We start from the raw sequence: 22,283 nt of genomic DNA, 5'->3' as shown, positions 1-22,283 counted from the left end.
TGAAGGTCTTGCCTTCGCTTCCAAGCTTTCTGCAACTGTTGGCCATACCCACAAGCTTTCTTCGCGCAAAAAAATATTTACAAAACCAGTTTTCGTAAGCCAGTTGAGTTTCGAGTATTCCATGTAATGTTTCAATAGTTTCTTTTAGGGTTTATTTGCACTGTAAGTGCGTTCGTTAAAGCTTTTGTTTTCGCTTCGGTTTTCTTTTTCGTTGGGGGGCGTTGAGCTTCAGGCGTAGCAACAAATGATTTTTTGTTTTTTACTTTTGGGCGGGTAACAACACTCACAAACGAACGTAATTAGAAACGACAAACACAACAACAACAAAAACTCTACTTAGTTACTTACTTAGATACGGTCGTTAATTTTTACACATTTCGTTACTAGCTAAGTTTCACAATCAACACATAAATCAATTAAAGATTTTTTACTTAACATAAGCAAGCCATTAGCTAATTAAGTGCAAGAATTGTTTGTAATATTATTACTATCATCACTATTATTATTAATATTATAACTATATAAATTTCCATTTTAAACAAAACCGAAAATTATGTTCAAACGTATGTTTATATATGTATAAATGAAATTTACCGCTATACGCGGAAATGTCATGCCGTCAACGCCCTTATCACTTAACGCCCTGTCACTGCCGGCAGCGCGCCGTCGCAGTTTTCGTTTACCGCGCACCCTAATGTCATGCAGCACTTTCGCTGCATTCGCTATTTATACATATATATGCATATAAACAACCACAACAACAATAACAATTTAATATAAAATGCTGTTATAATTAATGATTACTATTACGTTATTACATAACTAATTACATTTTCTAATTATAAATGGAATTAATTTTTTAAGGTGTCACCCTAGCGAAAGTGTCGCTTTGTGCTGCACGGTACAAAGCAATAAAATAGCAAATAACAACAAAAACGCAAAAAAAAATCAAGCAGAAAAAGAAATAATGTGTAAAAATTATTTGCGAAACGCACGCGCCACCCTAATGTGTGCGCGTAGTTTGTCGACAGTTTTCTTACGCTATAAAGACTTATGCAAAAACAACAACCACAACAGCAAATGTAGTTTTACGCCAATTCATAGACTTATTTGTTCTAATATCATAACCATTTAAGACTTTGTAAGAGCTAAAACACATACCAACACAATTAAATATATGCTTAGTATGTATGTGTGTAAGTGTATATACAAGATAGTATTTAAAATGTAAGTCACAACAACTACATAACAAGCCCAACTAACTAGTGGTGTGAACTTTTGAAATTGAAAATTAACTCGCTACCGAAGCGCAGCCGATTGAAATACGAACTAGTTGTGCAGCAACGAAGTGCGCCGAAGTGCATGTGTGTGTTGTTTAAAAATGAAATAATGATTTTGTGTAAGCAAATGCGCTTGGCTTCGCAAAATGTTGCGTAGGCGACACGAAATGCAACCCTGTGCGCTGTTTTGTCGTTAAAATATCACTTGACTTGCGTTGTTCGATTTGAAAAATATTTTACGGCGCTTAAAATGGGTTTTTCGCTGTGCAATCTAATGAAAGCCAAGTAATTAACTACTTTTTTTTTGATTATTCCTACAATTTCTATGTATACTGCGCCCACAAATTTGATTAGTGCATTTTGCACACACTGTATATTATTATTATTATATCGCTATTTTATTTAACTAGTATCTAAGTTAAGCTGTGAAATTCCGTATAATTTTATTTAAGCGTAAATTACATACACGAAGCGATGTCGCTAGTCAAAAGTTTAAAAGAAGAACATGAAGAAGAAAAACAAGCTGAAAATATGTTGAATGCGAAAAATTGGAATTTTAATGGCGCAAAGTGTGTGAGAAAAAAAGTTAATGCAATTTTTTTGTTCTCTAGTGGCATGCATTATGTAAGCTAAAGCACCGGCGCTGCCATCAGTTTTGGTTAAATTGTTATTAGCAGTAATTTTGAAGTCTACTTTATTTAGTATGCGTCCATACATAATGCGTTTTTTAGTTTTAATTAGTTACTTTAATACGTTTTTGTTTCCCTAAATAGACATTAGTTGTGTAAAATATTATATATTTCGATTTCTACATAGAATATCTCTCGTTGGTCTATGCATGCGTGCGCGCTGTAGACGTTCTTACTTACTTTTACTAACCTAACCTTAAGCGTATAAGATTAGTGTGTATGTATTATATATATAGAAAGTATATATAAGTTTGTCGACTTTTTGAACGCTCATTTGCAATTATCGCTCTGTGGCACATAACGCTTTGCGCGCTTAGCACTTAACGCTCGGTTTTATGCCATTCTGGCGTTACAAGTTTGAATTTGCATACATTATATAATGACATAAGAGAATTATGCGCCATTTTGTCCATTGCAGTGATTTGCTGTTTCGTTTTTTTTAGAAAATTTAAATAATAAAAAAAGTTAATAAGAAAAAACAATTAAATAATAAAAAATTTTTAAATAAAAAAAATATAATAAAAAAAACAATTAAATAATAAAAAAATTAAATAATAAAAAAATTTAAATAACAAAAATAAAAACAATAATGCAATTGCAGTCATTATTTTCGAGCTTCAAAAAAAAAAAAATAAAAATTATGCATACATTTTATCACCACTTTAGATAAATTTTAAATATTTTTTAACGGTAAATTTTATATGCTTTTTGTGCTTTAAATAGTTTCTGATTGAATATTCAAACTGAATTATTATTATTTTTCAATTGCACTAAATACTACAAATTTTCAAAAATTTAAAATAATATTAATAGTATTTTGTTTTATTAAAAATTATTTTTTTTTAGTTTGAAAACAAAAAAAAATTATTTTTTTTTTCTATTTAAAATAAAAAATATTTTACACTCAAAAATTACAAAAACAATTTAATTTAAAAATATTAAAAGTATTTTGTTTATTAAATATTTTTTTTTTTCAGTTTGAAAATAAATAAAAATTTTTTTGTTTTGAAAATTTAAAAAATATTTCGAACTGAATTATTATTAGTTTTTTCAATTGCACTAAAACAATAACAACAATTTTCAGCAATTTAATAATGCTCTACTTTTAAAAATATTAGAATTATTTTGTTTTATTAAAAATTATTTTTATTTTTTTTAGTTTGAAAATAAACAAAAAAGTATACCATTTTTCATTTGAAATAAAACATAACAAATATTGATTCTTTTTATTTTTCTAGTAATTTTTTTTTACCTGATATTATTTTTCTAATTTTTTTTTCAAAAATGATTTTTTCATTTTTCTTCGGTTTTTTTTAATAATTTTTTTTTGTTTTCGTAAATCAATTTTTTCTGAAAATAAACCAAAAAATATTTGGTTTAAATTAAAATAATTATACATTTTTTCATTTGAAATCAAAAATAAAAAATATTTTTTTCTTTTGAAAATAAAAAAAATCGTCGAAAATTTAAATAAATTTCTTTTTTATTTGAAAATTTAAAATTTTTTACAATTTAGGGAAAAATGAAACAGTTTATTTCGCAGAATAATAAAAAAACAATCATTCTTTCGTTTTTTTTTTTCAAAAAAAATAGGAGGTTTCGCATTTAAATTTTTTTTCTAAAGTTTGTTTTGTTTAGAAAATATTAAAAATATTTTTTTTCCAAAAATTATTTTATTTTATTTCAAAAAAAAAAAAAAAAATTTCAAAAAAAAAAATATTTTTCAACATTTTTTTAGATTTATTTTTTCAAAATTTATTTTTCAATAATATTTTTTTTTTCATAGATTAAAAAACGAAATCCGCAATTTTTTCTGTCAAATCGTAACTTCAGTTGTTTTTTGTGCGTATACAGCCACCAAACACGCAATCAGTGCCACTTAATGTGTAAACGCTGCATTATATAACAATTTATTGTAAGCACTAAAAATTAAATTTGTAGTTCTTGACAAAACATATTTTTTTTTTACAAAAAATCAAAAGATTTTGTAATAAAAATATACTTTTAGTGCAGTAAATTTTTATACATAAATTTTAAATATTTTTCAAAAGTATACAACAAAAATTATGAAAAAAACCAAATAATTGAAAATCAAAGCAAAAATGTATATCGAAAGCATTTCCTATAAAATCATACAAAATACGGATTTAATAATGAATTAAAAAAATAATAATTTTTAATACAAAAAAACACAAGCGCGGCTTAGTAAATAGTAGTATGCACCGTTAGCTCGTTGGACATGGCATAATTCTCACCAGTCAAATACAAATTTAGGGAAACGACAACAATGCAAATTAGCTGAATTATGTAATATCAAAGCAACTGTGCTGTCTTAGCTCGAACTTAACGCAACGTAACGTAGCATCTCATTCGTCAAGTGTGTGTGTACAGACAGACAAGACATTGTGCATTCGAAAGCAAAAACAATAACAAACATAAAAAAGGGGAATTTAAATTAAATGAAAACCGCGAACGTTTAGGCCACCCACACACACACACTCAAACACACACACACCTTTACATGCATGATGATAATTACCTACATTTAAGTAAAGTAAATTAATTCGCAACTAATGTTACTTAGCAACTATGTACATACAAAGTAAACAAAAAAACAACAAAAACAAAAGCAAACCTGCTACAACAAAGTATACAAACATCAAATAGAAATTTTAGATGTAAAAGAGTAAATATTTTTTTCTCGCTCTCGATTAGCAATAATGATGATGTGTATGTATGTGTGATGCAATTAGAGGATAGCCAACATATAAAACTAATTAATTATTAATAAAAATATATTTCCACAAATGGAGATAGTTTTCTTTTGAAATACAAATGTGCGCCAAATCCTCTTTAAAACATTTGAATTCTTTCACACACAAAACTCCCACAAACACACACACACATACACATACAAAACTATACAAGTCTACAAGCGAACATTTACATATATTATATACGTATATATATACATATGTATATATAGTCTAGTTAAATAGTGCGAAAGTCGAAGTATGATATTTGCAGATGAATACAAAAACAAAAACAAACAAAAAAGATCGTTGAAGAATATGTGAAATTTGTAATTTTACTTATATATAATTATAAAAATATATATATATATACATACATATACATATAAAAAGCATTACATATTAATATAAATATTAGTTCGTGTAATTTAAAATTTTTATTTAACGTAACTTAAAAAGAAACACAAAAAAAACATTGTATAAAAATGTAAAATTAATATGAATGAAAATACGCTAGAAAATATTCAAAGAAGAAAACTACCAAGTAAAGCGTAACAAAAAAAAAAACAATAAAAGTTTTGAAAAATCGCCTAATTATTTTAGGTATACGTAAAAACTAAAAGCTCTCTTTCATTTTTCATCTTTTTATTGTCTAATAAATGGTTTTGTCCAGTTGTCACCGACAAATTTGACTTCGGAGGTACAGGACGGCGGCATCAATAATAATAATTATACAGTAGAGGCCCGCTAATCAGGACATGGCCTAATCCGGACTCCACTGTAATCCGGACAGGGTTAAAAAACTCAAAATTTCTATTATGTCCCTTGTAATCCGGACCGACATTCTCTATCCGTATTCTCTAATCCGGATCACATGTTTATTATTCACTACATTCGCTTTTATGCTGTATTGGTTTAAGTTTTCTTTGTTTTTTTGGAGCATGTGTATTATTTGTTATAATAAACAAACAGAAATTTATAAATATTTTTTCATAATACATAGTTCTGATATGTCTTTGGTAATCCGGATTTCCTTATATTCCGGATAGGGGCCGGTTTTAATTGATCCGGATTAGCGGGCTTCTACTGTAACAACTTTGCAGTATTTACCTGAACCGTCGATGATTTTAAGAACCCGCCAACAAAGGGTAGTCCTATCTTCCGATAACTCTCCTCGCCCCAGTAGTGAAGACACTGCAACTCCCGACCTTCACGCACCACCTGAGTCTAGCAAACCACCAGCATGGCTTCCGAAAAGAGCACAGCACCACCACAGCACTTAGCGTCATAAACGCCCAGATAGTTCATGGCCTCAACCAAAAACCACTCTGCGAGTGGACGATCCTCTCTCGACGAACAAAAGCAAAACTCTATAAGTCGCTCATAATTCCCGTCCTGCTATATGGTGCAGAGGCTTGGGCGATGACAGCAACCGACGAGTCGACGTTACGAGTTTTCGAGAGAAAAATTCTGCGAAAGATTTATGGTCCTTTGCGCATTGGCCACGGCGAATATCGCATTCGATGGAACGATGAGCTGTACGAGATATACGACGACATTGACATAGTAGTTCAGCGAATTAAAAGACAGCGGCTACGCTGGTTAGGTCATGTTGTCCGAATGGATGAAAACACTCCAGCTCTGAAAGTATTCGACGCAGTACCCGCCGGGGGAAGCAGAGGAAGAGGAAGACCTCCCCTCCGTTGGAAGGACCAAGTGGAGAAGGACCTGGCTTCGCTTGGAATATCCAATTGGCGCCACGTAGCGAAAATAAGAAACGACTGGCGCGCTGTTGTTAACTCGGCTATAATCGCGTAAGCGGTGTCTACGCCAATTAAGAAGAAGAGTGGACGATCCTCGTATCGTTGGACTTGTCAAAAGCCTTTGACATAATCAATCACCCAACGCTACTTGAGGATATCGAAAAATCTACGCTCTGTGCAGGACTGAAGAAGTAGACCATGAACTACCTGAGCGGTCGACAATCATCCGTACTGTTTCCATGCTAAAAGAAGAATTAAACAAGGGGGTTCCGCAAGGTGGTGTTCTGTTTAACTTCCATATCTCGAAACTTCCGCAACCACCAGAGGGAATTTCTATCACCTCGCACGCTAATGATTGTATGATAATGACGTCGGGCAATGGAATCGATGGCATGTGCTCAAACGTAAACGGCTATATCTCCGACCTTTCTCGATTCCCCGCTGCACGGAACCTAAAGCTCTCCCCCACTAAATCCACAGCGACCATATTCACTAACAGGACGAATGAGTATAGAATTGACCTTAATATTGTAGTCGATGGCGTTAAAATTCCGACTGTCAATAACCCTAAGATATTAGGTGTGACATTTGACAGCCTGTGCTCCTTCACTTATCACACGAACGCGATTGTTGCCAAAGTACAGAGACGCAATAAAATCCTCAAGTCGCTAGCCGGCAATACATGGCGAAAAGACAAAGAAGCGTTGTTGGCAACATACAACGCAATCGGTCGGCCGGTCCTTAACTACGCCGCACCAATATGGTCGCCTGGATGCAGTGAAATGCAGACGAGTAAGCTATAGACATGTCAGAACACTGCACACCGATCTACAACGGGATACCTCTTGATATCTCCCATCAAACAACTGCACAGTGGAGGCCTTATGCTCCCAGTTAAAGAGCATAATGATCTTCTCTCCAAGCAGTTTCTGCCAGGGTGCGTTCGCAGAAATCATCCCTGCCATCGCCTGCTTGTAGCGGAACCGCATCAAGAGGCCCCTCCTCAGCTACGTAGACGACATATAATAATACGCCGACCAGACTTGGGATGCAATAAACTTCAGACGTTCACCGACCACTATTCACTATACAGAAATTAACACTTCACCGACACCCTTTCTGTGAATGGCGTACTTGTAGTAAAACCACCACCCACTGCAGACGACAAGCTCGAGTTGCCGCGAAAATCGAGAGTGACCTTTGCACAGCTTCGTTCTGGGTACTGTAACAGATTAAACTACTACTTATCCAGAATCGACTCTGACATATCAAACACATGTCCAGCTTGCAACAAGTCCCCGCATGACATTAACCGTCTCTTTGCATGCCCTGCTAAACCTACAGATATGACTCCTTATTGGCAACTTATCTAATCCTTACCATCCTAACGGAAACTAGGTAACCGTTACAACAACAATAGCCACAACATGATTATACATTCGTTACATTCGAAGCTAAGTATATCGACGAATTTCGCTGAAAATACCTGACTGCTAGAAAAATAATAAAAATTGTTTCGAAATTCATGAGGCTTCGGATCTTTGCAAAATACAAATAAGCTTGATCGAAAAATGTTATATACGATTAGAATGAGAAATGATGTGGGCTCGTAGAAGACTCTCTCCCTTAAGATCAATTGTGTCTCGTCCAGTCCTGTAATTCTAACAAATTGAAGAGTTGTGCTTGAGGCCAGATAGACGGTGTGATCCCTGTTCGGCTTTGCCAACCCGAGAATTTCACGCTCTCTACTGAGTGCAATGGAATCAAGTGACCATTATTCAGGAGTTTCGGCATTCATATTCCTAGCTCATATACATATTTTCATTAGCAATAAACGGCGTTTTCATTGAATTTTGGCAAACGCTGGTTCATTAAAGACGGAAGCTACCGACAACAACGCGCCAAATTAAAGCAAGCAATTGCCGGAAATTTGGGACTAGTCACAAGGTATGAATACAAAATCAACGCATGGTCTTATTTTAAAAGACCAGTTAAAATGTATTAAGAGAACAGTGGCTGGAAGTTTTGCCTCACCCATCTTATAGCCCAGACCTTGTCCCTTCTGACTACTATTTCTTAAGGTCGCTGCAGAATTGGAATATGGCTCACATCAAAGCAGGTATTAAAAATTCTTCACATCCAAGCTAGCGCAGTTCTTTTGGGTTGAGATCCTCAAATTGCCAGAAAGATTAGAAAATGTTATTGCTCTTGGTGAGCAATACAAATTTCAATAGTACTATTCTACATGTTATTCTTAAAAGAACGTTAAAGTTTAGAAAAAAAAAATGCAGTAATATAAAGTGTGATCCATTCCGAGGTTCCCAACTTTTTTATTATCATTCGAGAGATCATTCTTTGGCATTTACTTTTTGAAGATTATCTCCTTCAAATGTCGGCCACAGCTACGTCTTAGTTAAGTGCAATTTTCGATGACTCGTTCGAGCATTTCGAATGATTATGACTTGCTCCAAGGCCTGAATCGAAGCGGGAAGGTTGAGCGGCTTCAATTCTTGCACAAGCTGTATTTTTTATGCGCCAAGTCGTTCCATATGTCAGTACGAGTTGCTGCGGATGGCGTCGAACCGACTCTATAATATTACCCAATAATGAATGCTGGGGTTCAAGTTGGTTGACAGTGTTGCATATCTTCTTCTTCTTCTTAATTGGCGTAGACACCGCTTACGCGATTATAGCCTAGTTAACAACAGCGCGCCAGTCGTTTCTTCTTTTCGCTGCGTGGCGCCAGATTGGATATTCCAAGCGAAGTCCTTCTCCAGGTCCAACGGAGTGGAGGTCTTCCTCTTCCTCTGCTTCCCCCGGCGGGTACTGCGTCGAATACTTTCATAACTGGAGTGTTTTCATCCATCCGGACAACATGACCTGCATATATGAACACCTAATAAACACATTTTTAAAAGAATGTGAATTTTCGTAATAAAGTTGAACGATTTGTAAACGTTGTTCAGGCGTAGGTCTTTCCATGATGAAATGCCAAACAATACTGAAGAAAAACAACATGACAGCTTGATACGACTCACGCGTGATCTGTCAAAAAAAGGCTATTGAAAAAAGTACCTCTACTTGGATGACCGGTTATAAGTAGATGTATGTCTTATATTATGATCGCAGCAAGACTAATCTCAGCTGACATATGTATGTAACGTGAATTTATTAATGAGGACGCACAATTCAAGGGTAATGAGGACGTAAATTTTATTTTCAGACAGTTTCAATTTAAGATCAATAGTCACGTGCAATTGGACAGATACTTATTTTCAATATACATAAGTGTAGAATAAAACTAAATACTAAAATTAATATATGTTAAATAATTCCTCGCAATTTTTAATTGCTGCACTTAAATGATGTCATCAACCGTTAACTCCGAAACCACTCAACTGTGCTATCGGCCAAACGATGTCCTCTATCCAGTCAATGTACGCCGAAACACGCGAATAAATACTCGGCGGTGCACCGCCACAAGCTTGACCAAACGACGTTATTCCCACGACATACGAATATGTAATGTCGCGATCGACCTTCAAGATCAGCGGACCACCGGAGTCACCCTGCGGCAATCATTACGTCAAGTTTGAAATGTTTAAGGTACGAAGTAGGAATATTCGCTCACCTGACACGTATCGCGGCGATTTTCCTGATCACCAGCGCAGATCTGCGTGTTCGCCAAGCCCTGCTGTAATATATTCTCATCGGGCATATAGTAGCGTTGACAGACATCGCTGGGTACCAGGAATAAGACGGCCTTCTGTAAGACATTCGAGTTCGCGCCAGCTGAAAGTTTTAAGGGTGGAACATTTATATTAACAGAATCAGTTATCGAGGTCTCATATACCGAATTGTGTATGCCCATAGCCAAGCGCTGTCACATTGTTATGAGGTACATCATACCGGGTCCACAGGCAGGCAGGTTTCTGTCTGCGAACAAACCAAAAACCAAACAGAAATGGTTAGGTCTTTGTATACTGAGGCTAGACACACAGCGGAGCGAGGCGTACATAATATAGGAAACAACAAGACACCGCAACATGTCGGCAATTTTCTCACTATCTAGCTTAGCTGCCTTCAATGCAATATGAAGCTATCTTTCGCTATGTGTCTAGACTTTAGCTTCAAATGTTCACATATTTGTATTTTATACCTTGTTCCCTGCTGCAATTCCAACAGCGCAATGTCATTATATGAAGAGCCACTGCGATAACCTGGATGCACTATGATCCGCTTAATCGGTATGTTGGGTGTTTGCGGATCGGTTAGATTAGTGCCACCGATGCGAACAACTGTCGGAGATTGTCTGGAAAATTTAGAGATTTATTTCGGTGCTGAAGCATCTAAATGAGACTTCGCGAGCTTACCCTCCCAAACCGGCACAATGTGCTGCCGTTAAGACGAAGTTCGGTGATATCAACACGCCAGCACAGTAGAAGAAAGCGCTGCTTCTATCCGTATTCGACACCCAGCCCACTGCGGCCTATCAAAATAAAATATTAAATATTTACACAAAGATTTTTAGAACTCTTACCATATATGGGAATTCATTGGCCGCTGCTGCCTGGCCCCTCACAATGGTTATGTAAAATTTGTTGCCTTGGTGCGATTCACATTCTGTGGAAGAATATGAGTTCAATATACATTTGAAACTAAAATTATTAGAGTTTTGTTGTCGTTGATTTTAATGGTATTCCCAAACCTATCAAGTCCTATGAAACCGTCATATTTTTTGGAAGGAATCACCTCATCCTCAGTAACCTGAGACATATTTTCTTTTTAGCCCTGGCAACAACTCAAGTGAAAACAGTTTATTGTTGAGTTTATCGACAAGCTGAAGTACGGGTGTTTGTTTACGTCAAGAAGATTTAGCTTTGTGTTTGACGGAATTGCCACGGAATCATCTATGTACTTGCTTCTCTACTGCCAAGCTGTTTATTAGGACCTTAATTCCTTACAACAGAAACGGTTTGGGATATCGATGAAATTCTTTATTCCTGTGAACGTTCATTCGATGCCATTATGCATGGAACTCGATTTCTTTTGCATTGACACCAAGGGCACGCTTGCAAAAGTCCAGACGCGGCGGCATATACTGCTGCAATTTCACGTTTGATATTCTTACGAAGTTCATCAATCGTCGGTGGATTGTTGGCAAAGACCATAGACTTGATGCAGCCCCAGGAAATAGTCTAAATTGCACGAGCGAGGCGGCAACTCACTTTGTCATTTCGTGTTATATTCGTATTACACGTTCACCGAACTTGGTTTTCAATAAATCGATTGTGAGATTCGCTGTGTGGCTTGTGCCGCCGCCTTGTTGGAACCACATATTGTCCAAATCCATATCATCCAATTCGAGTCAAAAATATTCGGTTATTATTGAGCGGTAGCGATTCCCATTCACAGTAACGCTATAAACTGTCCATAAACGGCAACAAACAGTAATTTTTTCGGGTTGCAATGGTGACTCATGGAGTATGTGTGATTTGCTGCCTGAGCAGTAACGCATATTTTACTTATTGATGAAGCCATTCAGCCAAAAATAAGCCTCATCGCTGAAGATGATTTTTTGATGAAAATCCGGATCATTTTCAAGTTGTTGCTCAGCCCAATTCACGAACATACACGATTCTGGTGGTCAAGCGGCTTCAGTTCTTGCGTCAATTTGATCTTATAAGGATGTAGACCAAGATCTTTTCGCAAAATTCGCCACAACGACGTCACAGAGATGCCCAACGCTTGAGAACGACGTGTGAGAGACTGATTTCGGGTCTTCCTCAATTGATGCGCTGGCGGCAGCAATATTCTCGACACTACGAGCACTTCTTTGTCTCACTGGCACGGAAACATTTTCTACTGTGCCTGTGGATTCAAATTTTTCCACCAGACGCTCAATTGTTGATCTGACAGGACGATTATGACGGCCACTGACTCCGAATTTCGGTAGTAAACTCTTAACAATTTGGACTCGTTGTTGGATCACGTATCTTTGCATGATGAAATGGCAAACCTTACTGAAGAGAAATGTCAAAAGAGCGGGAAAAATATAAAGTCATGTGCTGTCCCTATCAGTCAATTTTTGTAGCGTCCCTTTCAAAAACCCGTTATTAAGTACTGCTGTTTTCTGATAGAAATAAAAGTTTTTTGTGGAATCGAACTAAATTCGAACTTGATGATGGCTTAAGTTTGGTCTCTTGTGGACAGGTCCACTCCTGCTCAACAACCAACAAAATGTTTACAATTCTTCCGACCCCTTTCGGGTTGAGGCATGAATCGGTAGGAGAATCTAAAATTTGTAACTTTGAATTTGTCATTATCAGAGAAGATGATACGTCTTATGAATTAAATATTATTTTTATGGACACAATAATATTATAATGGTCATCCATGATTTTTAAGTGGTATTCTAACCTCCCATTCTGTCTGAAAAAGATTTGTGTTCTCGGTGCGCCAGAGATAACCTTTTTACAACGGTCCAATTGCTTCACTCAGACTTTTTGTTGGTCAAAAAGTTTTATTTGTCGCTTCTTTGCGATCGTAGCCCATCAGCTGTACAAAGATAATTTCCTGAAACTTTCAGGATCTATCTTTTTCTGAAGAAATCAAAAACAAGTAGGAACAGAATATCGACAAAATATTTCGCAGGACTGTTAACCACAAAGAACTATTTGGAATCCACATATTCCATGTACCGATTTAAACGCCTTAAACTAGCCTAGCCGCCTAAGACAGAGCCATCGTATCTTCGCAGACAACGACGTTATTAAGAGCATGTTGCATGTTACACTCGTTAAGAAAGTATGTAGTTCATGGGGCAACACTTGTCAGCACACAACCAATTGAATCTAATTATGCGCATTTAAACAAGACAATTATTTTATTGCACGCTGTGATAGGGATCAGCGTAATTAAAGAGGAAAATACGGAGAAATGGGAATGCATTTCGAAATTGCACTCAAGTTGGCCGTAGACCGAGTATGATAAGATATGTTAGTTAATTTAATTATTTTGTTTATTTCGCTTGTTTTGGAAATATACATTTGTGAACCAGTTGAGATCACAGGTTGCCATAATATTTTGATGGTTTTTAAGTGTCCTCAAAAAAGCATATAGGTTCAGTCAAAGTAGTACATGGAATATAGCTCAGTCTGTTGTCTGAAGGCTTCGACAGTTTCACCAATTATTGAGTCTTCTAGCACGGTCAATGGTTCTTATGATGATTATAGTCAAGATTGAGGCCTTTAGCTTAGCACTTTTACTATGTCAACCAGTTTCTGAACTTAAAATTTGTTTCCATCTATCTAGATATCGGAGCATAATCTTTAAAGAGTAGAGTAATAATAAGGGAAGCTAAAACATGTGACAGATGCTTGAATCTCGTTAATTTATCGTCAAAACTGTTAGAAAGATCTCTTAGAATGTGTTAATCTCACAGGTATGAGATAATTCATGAGCTCAAAGGGGTTTTGTTGACTTGAGAGAGGTAAGAGGATAGTGTTTTTAAAGAAATTGTTTTATTTTTGTTAAAATATCAAAACATTCGAAAAGAGTTTTAGATACTTTTATATAACTTTGAGCAGTGTTAGCCTCGTTCTCTTAACTTTGACTCAATTGTTTTAAGGAATAGTTCGTTTGTTGCATGAAGGTTTCGAAGATCTGCCTCATTCTGATTATCTAAACTTGGGTATCTAGAAAATAGTTCATTTATCAGAACAAGTTTTCTGGGAAATTTACTTTCTTAACCAGCTCCATCCGTGTTTAAGTTTTTGATGGCAGCAGGTTTGCGGAGAAGTCGAATTTCGGTAGAAATTTCTTGATAAGGTTTTAAGAGTTCTTTAGTCCACCGAGGTATATATATATATTCATTGCCAAAACTGCTAACATATGTAACTATATGTTAATAGAATTGGTCATACACTGTGCAAAGCTCGGATCCATTTGCTTTTCTGTACATTTCAATTAATTACTCCAAAATTCTTTCAGAAATTAGATTTCGTAGATTACACATATACTCTTAAACTTCGGAACTCACCCACTTCACTGCGCCGCTTCACCTGCATGGGCTTCATATATAGTATCGGCTCCAATATGGGACTTCTCTCGATCTCACAACAAACAATGTGTTCGAATTTATTAAAGTAACAGGTTTGTGGGCGTATATTTTGATTCTTCCAACGTCTCAGCGCTGAGCCGCATTCAGCCAAATTTTTGCAAATGCCACGCACTTTCTTTGCGGCATCCACAAAGCAGGAGCCATCATGGCTCTCCACGGGGAAATGAATACTGCGCAAAGCATCCTGAGCGAGAGCTAATGGAAACAGTTTAAAAACATTTTTTTTTTTCAATATTTTTCACACACATACACATGTAATTATATATAAATATACATATATGCATTATAAGTGCATAACTTCACTTGTAACTCACAATTCTCGCAAATGCAACTGACGAGCAAGGCGACGGCAAAAAGTGTGCGCCACATTCTTTCTTTCACTGACTTCTTCTAATTTCACTTGATTAATTAGTGCAATTTATATGCGTTTATGCGCGCGTGTGTGTGCTTGTATGTAAATTACACTGTTCACCGTTTGCGCAGGCCCAGAACATCCACGCGTCCACTCGAAAATTCTTGGTTGCGACTTGATGCGCGTCTCGGCAGCAACTAAAACGGCTTTTGCCTCACCAACGGTATTTTACTAAGCGCAAATCTTCCTGCTACACACACACGCTTGCATACATAGGCATTAGCTCATCAAGAACTGTAGAATTTGCAGCGATTCTCCGCCGAACTGAAGCGAAGGCAGTAAACTGGATTTGTCGCGTTTGTTTGTTTGTTTTCAATGTCAAGAGCCTTCTGCAGGTCGCGCGCTAGCCGGGAAGTCCCATGTCGCTGTTGTTGGTCTCTCCCAAAGTTGTCTTATAATATTCCATAGAGAATCATATGAACATTTGGTGCTCGCGTACTGAGCGATTTCTGGTTATCTGTCTGCTGGCGCGTCGCAAGCGTTGGCTGCTTGAAATCTGCTTTTGTTTACACTTTGCTGCAATCAAGTTGGACGGCGGAAAATTTGCGCTGTCAAGAGTCAAAAACTGGTTGTGTATATTATATATGTATGTGTGTATGTGTGTGACTGCGTAAAAGGTGGCACGCGATCACTCAGACAACTAAAACAACAATCAAGACCGCTGTCATCCGCTACTCGTTGATTCATTGACCGGTGGAGGCTTGTAGGCGACGACTTTCATGCATAAATACATACAAATGCACACAATCATATTCATGTGGACGCACATTTATGCTTGGTTAGTTTACCAGACGAGTAGGCGCACTGCTTTGGGCGGCGGATGTGCATAATTTTACAACAACATCTTTGTGCTATCATCGTTGCATATATTTTGCGCAGTTCTGAGTGGGAAGCGTTCCAAGGAAAACGGTTGTTTTTTAAGATTCTTTAGTTACCAGATAAGTATTTAAGGGATTAGGCCAGTCTAGCGCTTTTAGGAGTGACCCAAACTTTTAAAACGGCATCGATGATATGTGTTCGAAAGGGAACGCCTGTCTGGTTGACCTTTCTCGCTTCTTCACTATCTCTAATTGCACAGCTTCAACAGCTGAAGAAGCTACAGACAATTTAAAATACCGCATTCCGAACTATCACAGGATGGCTCTTGATATTTTCTGTCGAACGCCTCCATAGTAAGGTTCTCATGTTTCCAGCTTAGGAACATAATACACTCCTTTACAAGCAGTGGGTGCTGGCATGCTTTTCCAGCAATCACTCTTGCATTGATCTGTTTGAAGCGAAACCGTCTTCCAGGGAACATTCATAGAATACCTTGACGAACTTCAACTATATATGTATCTATAGAATTTCGGATGTGTCCAACTTTTGACCTGTACTAAACGCGATTTGCAGCAGAGCTATTAACATTATCATAGGCTCCCGCCCAGTGATTACGTTCTTGGAGTTGAAACACCAGCCATCACCGTGAGCTCTAGTTGCCGAGTTAAACGGGGGTGACCCTAGTGCTACTTCGTTCTGGATACTGTAGCTGGTTAAGCTACTGTCTAGGCAGAATAGGTCCTGACATACTAAACATGTCCTAAAATGCCCTGCATGCAAAGAGACTCCGCAATACGCAAACCACCTCTTTACATACCCCACTAAACCCACTCATCTTTTGTTTCGATCCTGTCGAATAAGCCAGTTGGATATTCCAAGTGAAGCCAGATTCTTCTCCACCTGGTCCCTCCAACGGAGTGGAGGTCTTCCTCTGGAGCTGTAGTGTCTTCGTATATGACCTAGCCAGCATAGCCGCTGTCTCTTAATTCGCTGAACGACTTATGTCAATGTCGTCGTATATCTCATACAGCTTATCGTTCCATCGACTGCGATATTCGCCGTGGCCAATGCGCAAAGCACTATCAATCCTTCGCAGAACCTTTGTCTCGAAAACTCGTAACGTCGACTCATCAGTTGTTGTCATCATCCATTCCTCTACACCATGTAGCAGGACGAGAAAGGACTTTACTTCTCAATTGCCTATTCAGTCCGAAGAAAATCTCACTATTTCATCTTCAATACGCCATTACAACCTCAGTTGGTGAATTTTTTCTGCAGGCCATGGCTATAGTACTAAATACTAAATTACAGAAATTGTTTTCTTTTTTTTTCTGTCATACACAAAGTAGACCCACCCTAATGTGCACAAAATGCATCACTTTTCTTTATGCTAATGCGTGCAACATACGATTCGTATGCAACATATTTGTCTGTAATTTTCTTGTGTTGCATATGATAACACACTTATTCGTGCAAAAATCAGAGTAAGTGGGTGTTTGAAGACAAAGTCTTAAGTTTTCCGTTTTAAAAATATGCACACCAAATGAGATGCCGAGAAGTTGTTGCAAGAATGCGTGGCAACAAATGGAAAGTTGCAATTTATCTCAAAACAATGGATAATGTGCATAAGTTGAGGTGGAAAAGCAATTTCATTGTGCGGTGTTTAAAAGCTGTTAATGTGAGATAAAGACACATTGTTGTTGGACACAACTACATACTTATATAACTGAAATTGGGTATATATGGTATTTGTATATGCAATGTGATGTAAATATGTGCAAATATGCGGTATAGCTTTCCGGCGTTACGATAATTACATGTTTTGTGATAGCGAGCAAAATAGATACCGTAATTATCATACATGATGAGGCTCAAATGTGAAAATGTTGAGTGGTCGCGATCATAACTTATATACTCGATAAAAAAAAAAAATATTTGGTCACATCACATCATTAGATCATATGACGTCATGATCACATCACGTCAATCAATCACTTGACTTGTGTAAATTTGTGATTAGTCGCGATCATAACTTATATACTCTCCATTATCAGATCGTATGATGTATAAATCACATCACGTCAATAAATCACATAACGTCACGTCAAATGTTATTTTAACCTAGTATTATAAAAGCTTGATAGTAAAACAAATTACTCAAATAAATTTAATTTATTTCAGCAATTTGTTTGAATCAAGATATGTCTAAAAGGTTGCCACCCCTCCAATATTCTAAAAAAATTTTATATACAAACTGTTTATTCACATGCTCATATTTAAGTTTAAAATTAAGTATGTTATTAGCTTATTTTTTAAAAAATATTGAAGTATTGAAATAGGTGGCAACCCTTTTTAAATAGACTTTTAACTGAAAGTCTTATGAAAGCGCTTTAGCTTAATATTTATATTAAAAAAATCGTGTAACGTATTTAGTTTATTGAATTAATATGTTAAAACAAGTGGCAACATTCTGCAATATACTTTTTAAACTTTAAACTCATAGTCTTATCGCTCCCATTGTAGTATGACCTTATCTTGTTTCATTAGCAATTTTTGCTTAATTAAAAAATTGTAAATAGGTGGCAATACCGTATTTGATTTTTGTACTACTTAAAAATATTTTTGAAATTATGTTTATAAATTTATGAAACAAAACTTAAAATCATATTGAGTAATTTTTTAATTACACTGTGCTCTGCCTTCCTCATAGAATTCAACAATTATATGATTCGTGTTTAAAGCAGTTGTCATCACAGCAACCCCGTGGGAATTGACACTTCGTGTTCGGAGCTTTGGTGATTGACTTTTTAAGCGCACAGTGTTGAAAAACTGGTCATTATGTATAAATCAATATACTAGTATTAAGTCAAAGTACATTTAAAAATAAAAAGTTAGTGCCTCTCTCTTTTTTGCAATTTTTCGCGCAGCCTAACCCACAGTGCACAGCCGTAGGCAGCCCAACAAGTAGCTGAGGCTTTCAGTTTTCCGCATTGTGAAAAGCATCAACATAGATTTCATCGAGCTAACGCCGATGCTGGCGGCAACGTGGATGACACTGGTGGCTGACGGTAGCGTTGACGCGATGACGAATTGTAACGCTTGGTCTGGTGAGTGAGGTGCTCAACCGGCCAGCGGCTGGCAAACAAACGAGCGATACTCACGGCAAAATAACCAAACATTTTCAGTTGTTTCTCAAACACCAGACATGTTGGTTGGTGTAAACGCGAGTTTAAATGAGAAAATTGTTAATTTTCGACAAAAAAATTAATGTTTTGCTATGAGAAAGCGAAGATAATAGCAAGTGTATTAGCGAATAGAAATTCCAGTGCGTATTTCAGTGACCACAACTGTCGGAAGTATGTTAAATAGTCCTTGTATGTATGTACATTTGTATAAATGTGGACTAACATGAACTGATCTAAATATAAATCTTCTATTTCTGAATATAAAAATTACAAATATGCGGCACGTTGTTGTTGGCCACTGCGATTTCAAAATTTAATGAGCCAGCTGTGAAATTTAGGAATTTAATAAGAGAATATGTCAGTACAAAAGAAAACATTAGAATGTGGGGTAAAACTTGGAATAAGTAGTTGTAATAATGGGGGATGGGTTCATGTGTAGAAGTTCACGCAAGTGAGGAAAGTTCTCTGATCGCTATTCACTTGGGAGTGGCCAGAAACGATTCTTTTACATATGGCTCAAGTAGCTCACGACTTCCGGTCTTTGAACAAGTATCTCTGGGTAGCCTAAGAACATCCGTTTGAAGGCGAGCTAAAGTGAGAAGGCGAAACATCCCCTACATAGGGTTGTGCACTGGATTTGTGACCCGCCACGTAAAAAAACACCCCCAATGAAAAGGAAAAACAAGCCTCGGATGAATGACTGCGCCACGTAGCGAAAAGAAGAAACGACTGGCGCGATGTTGTTAACTCGGCTATAATCGCGTAAGCGGTGTCTACTCCAATTAAGAAGAAGAAGAATAACGATTAATTATAAACAAAAATAATAAAACATTAAGTTTAAAAAAATTAAAGAACTAACTCTAACTATACTTAAATCCTATAATATGACAGAAAGAATGCCGGAGGCAAGCCTGCATTCGGATGTTCCTCTCTCTCACACAGGCTCACATAGGCAGAGCATTCCAATATATTCCAGAATCCTGTTGGATATGTATTCTCTATTCGGATATTTAGAACCAAGGCCCTTCATGACTCCCAAGGCTACGTTCCGCTGCTTCATAACAAAAATAAGAGTCAAACTTTCACTGACTTCATTTCGAACATAACGCCATGAACCAACAAAATTATTCTGCCAAAATCACTCCAAAAAGTAGCAGCACAAAACTGTTCGAATATCAAATTCTATTATTCTAGACATGAAATAAAGGCTAGTATTTTCCTAAACTTTTTTATGTCTTGGAAACTCTTAAGGTGTTACAAAGATTTCGTTGAGCAAAAAACGGCATATTTTAAACATTTTTTTTCACATGAAAAATTAAATATTTTATTCAAGCTTTTTATTATTCCAAGAGACATACATATTTTAAAAAGATTTTGTGAAATTTACAAAGGAAAATATTCAAAACTCGGGCATTTCGACGTCATTTTCGACAGCCCCTCCGGAAAAAGGTGACTCCGCCTTAGCAGCAGAACTTCTTACAGGACCATCAAAAGTAAAACGACGGAAAAATTAGGACTTTAAGACCAGGCTAGGCAAACTGAGATTTTAGGGCAATATTCTAGAGATGTTATAGAATTAAATGAGACAATCAATTGTTTCTTGAAACCGTGATGGTATTAAGCGGTTACTTAGGTATCCTCAGGTAAAAAACTGCCTATTTTCAACAATTGTTTTCTCATATAAAAATGAAGTATGTATTAGAATTTTTTATTGTTACAAACATACACTATTAATAAAGAAATCCTGAAATTTTTGTAAAAAAAATATTTTAAACACGGCCACTGATAACCACTCGGAAAAAAAGATGCGCCCGCGTTGGCAAGACCTGTTTTAGTTAAAACCTTAACTTAGAACTTGGACGAAGAAAAAAAAACTCAAAATTGGATTTTTATCTGATATATTTACAAAAAAATTAAAATTTCGCGACATTTTTTTTCAAATAGTTGTAATCGAAAAACAAAAAATCCTTCATCCAGGTCTTTAAGATTTGTATCTCAAAGACCTGTGTAAAATTTCATGAAGATCGGTTGAGTAGTTCGCTAGAAATCTTGCCAACTGACTTCAAAAACACAGTTTTGAGAAAAATGCGTTTAAAGGCGGCGCACTTAGCCTATCTAGTCTCGAGATACAAGCTCTCAAGGCTGTATCTCCGAAACTATTACTCGGATCAACTTGAAAATTTCGGATAATATTCTAGAGGTATTGCAAAATTTAATAATTAAGATACGATACGGTTCGATTTTTACAATGAATAAAAATATCGAACATAGAATTTGTCTCAAATTTTGTATTTTTAACCTAATATTGGAAAAGGCTTACGGCGATTCAGTTTTCTCAAATACGATCGAGAGGTCGTTGAAGACAATCCTCGTTCTGGACGATCTTCGACCTCTTCAACTGATGAAACTATTGAAAAAGTAAAAGATATGGTGATCGAAAATCGTCAGGCAAGTGTTAGAGAGATGACAAGAGAGCTCGACATCTCTCGCGAATCTATTCGAATGATTTTGGTGGACATTTTGTGTATGAAACGTGTGCTCATGCCGATAAAGCTGAATTTTTTTTAAAGAGTACCGTAAACAGGCTTGATCATGCGAAGTCTAATCCCACTTTCATGAATAGCATTATAACTGAAATAGTATTGATCCGCATTCAAAATAGTTTCGAGAAAAACGTGCTTGCATTCTTAGATTAGAAATTTTATCAAATAAAAAAGTCAACTGAAAAAACAAAAGATATTCTATTGGAACATAATATAAAACCACCACTTTTTCTATTGACAATAAGATTTTTTATTGTCCAACGGCTAGAGCTTTTACATATGTAAATAAGCCGGTGCATTAGTTAAAAGACAGATGTGAAATTTCCATTTAAGCTTCATTAAATATGCGTAAAAGAATTAAAGGCACACTAAGGGTGGCCTGGTATTCTAACGTATGGGCGTCAAATGCTTACAAATATGACTTTCGCGCTAATTTTCATTTGACGGTGAAGGCATTTCGAAAGTTACACCATAGAAAACCAAAAATCAACCCTTATGGAGACATGTGCTATAGTACCATGCCTTCACTCACGAGGTTAAGAGAGTTTATAGTAAACCGTTATAAAAAAAGAACATAACATTCGGTTATTTCCTCATTAAAACTAGTCGCCAGCTTCGTGATTAACGGTAATTTGGAGTATGTAAGAGTTCGTAAAACTTTCGAAAATTAGCAGGTGTGTTAGTTAGATGTGTGAAGTAATTAAAAATGTTGCCTAC

General features: G+C 36.2%; 1 protein-coding gene across 1 annotated transcript; it reads right to left on the bottom strand.

Annotated features, from left to right (window-relative positions):
• Positions 1 to 9,673: 9,673 nt before the first annotated feature.
• Positions 9,674 to 15,167, bottom strand: LOC126759081 (serine protease snake). Its single transcript, XM_050473678.1, has 8 exons — positions 14,922 to 15,167; positions 14,527 to 14,802; positions 11,026 to 11,108; positions 10,859 to 10,974; positions 10,645 to 10,797; positions 10,339 to 10,421; positions 10,117 to 10,277; positions 9,674 to 10,054 (listed from the first exon to the last, which is right to left on the bottom strand). Exons 1-8 carry the CDS (start codon positions 14,974 to 14,976, stop codon positions 9,857 to 9,859), a joined length of 1,125 nt encoding a protein of 374 aa, XP_050329635.1. The 5' UTR covers positions 14,977 to 15,167; the 3' UTR covers positions 9,674 to 9,856.
• Between the last annotated feature and the right edge of the window lie 7,116 nt (positions 15,168 to 22,283).

Source organism: Bactrocera neohumeralis, chromosome 5 (assembly GCF_024586455.1).
Source record: "Bactrocera neohumeralis isolate Rockhampton chromosome 5, APGP_CSIRO_Bneo_wtdbg2-racon-allhic-juicebox.fasta_v2, whole genome shotgun sequence".
In the NCBI taxonomy this organism is placed as follows: domain Eukaryota; kingdom Metazoa; phylum Arthropoda; class Insecta; order Diptera; family Tephritidae; genus Bactrocera; species Bactrocera neohumeralis.
Note: the sequence above shows the minus strand (reverse complement) of the source record. Positions and strands in the feature narration are given on the sequence as shown.

Bases quoted from the DNA above. Each gene is read 5' to 3' on its own strand.
- LOC126759081 (XM_050473678.1), bottom strand. From the start codon at position 14,976: ATGTGGCGCACACTTTTTGCCGTCGCCTTGCTCGTCAGTTGCATTTGC. The intron at 10,975-11,025 runs GTAAGAGTTCTA...TTATTTTGATAG, and splicing joins CCAATGAATTCCCATATATG to GCCGCAGTGGGCTGGGTGTC. The intron at 10,278-10,338 runs GTATATGAGACC...TAAAACTTTCAG, and splicing joins CTATGGGCATACACAATTCG to CTGGCGCGAACTCGAATGTC.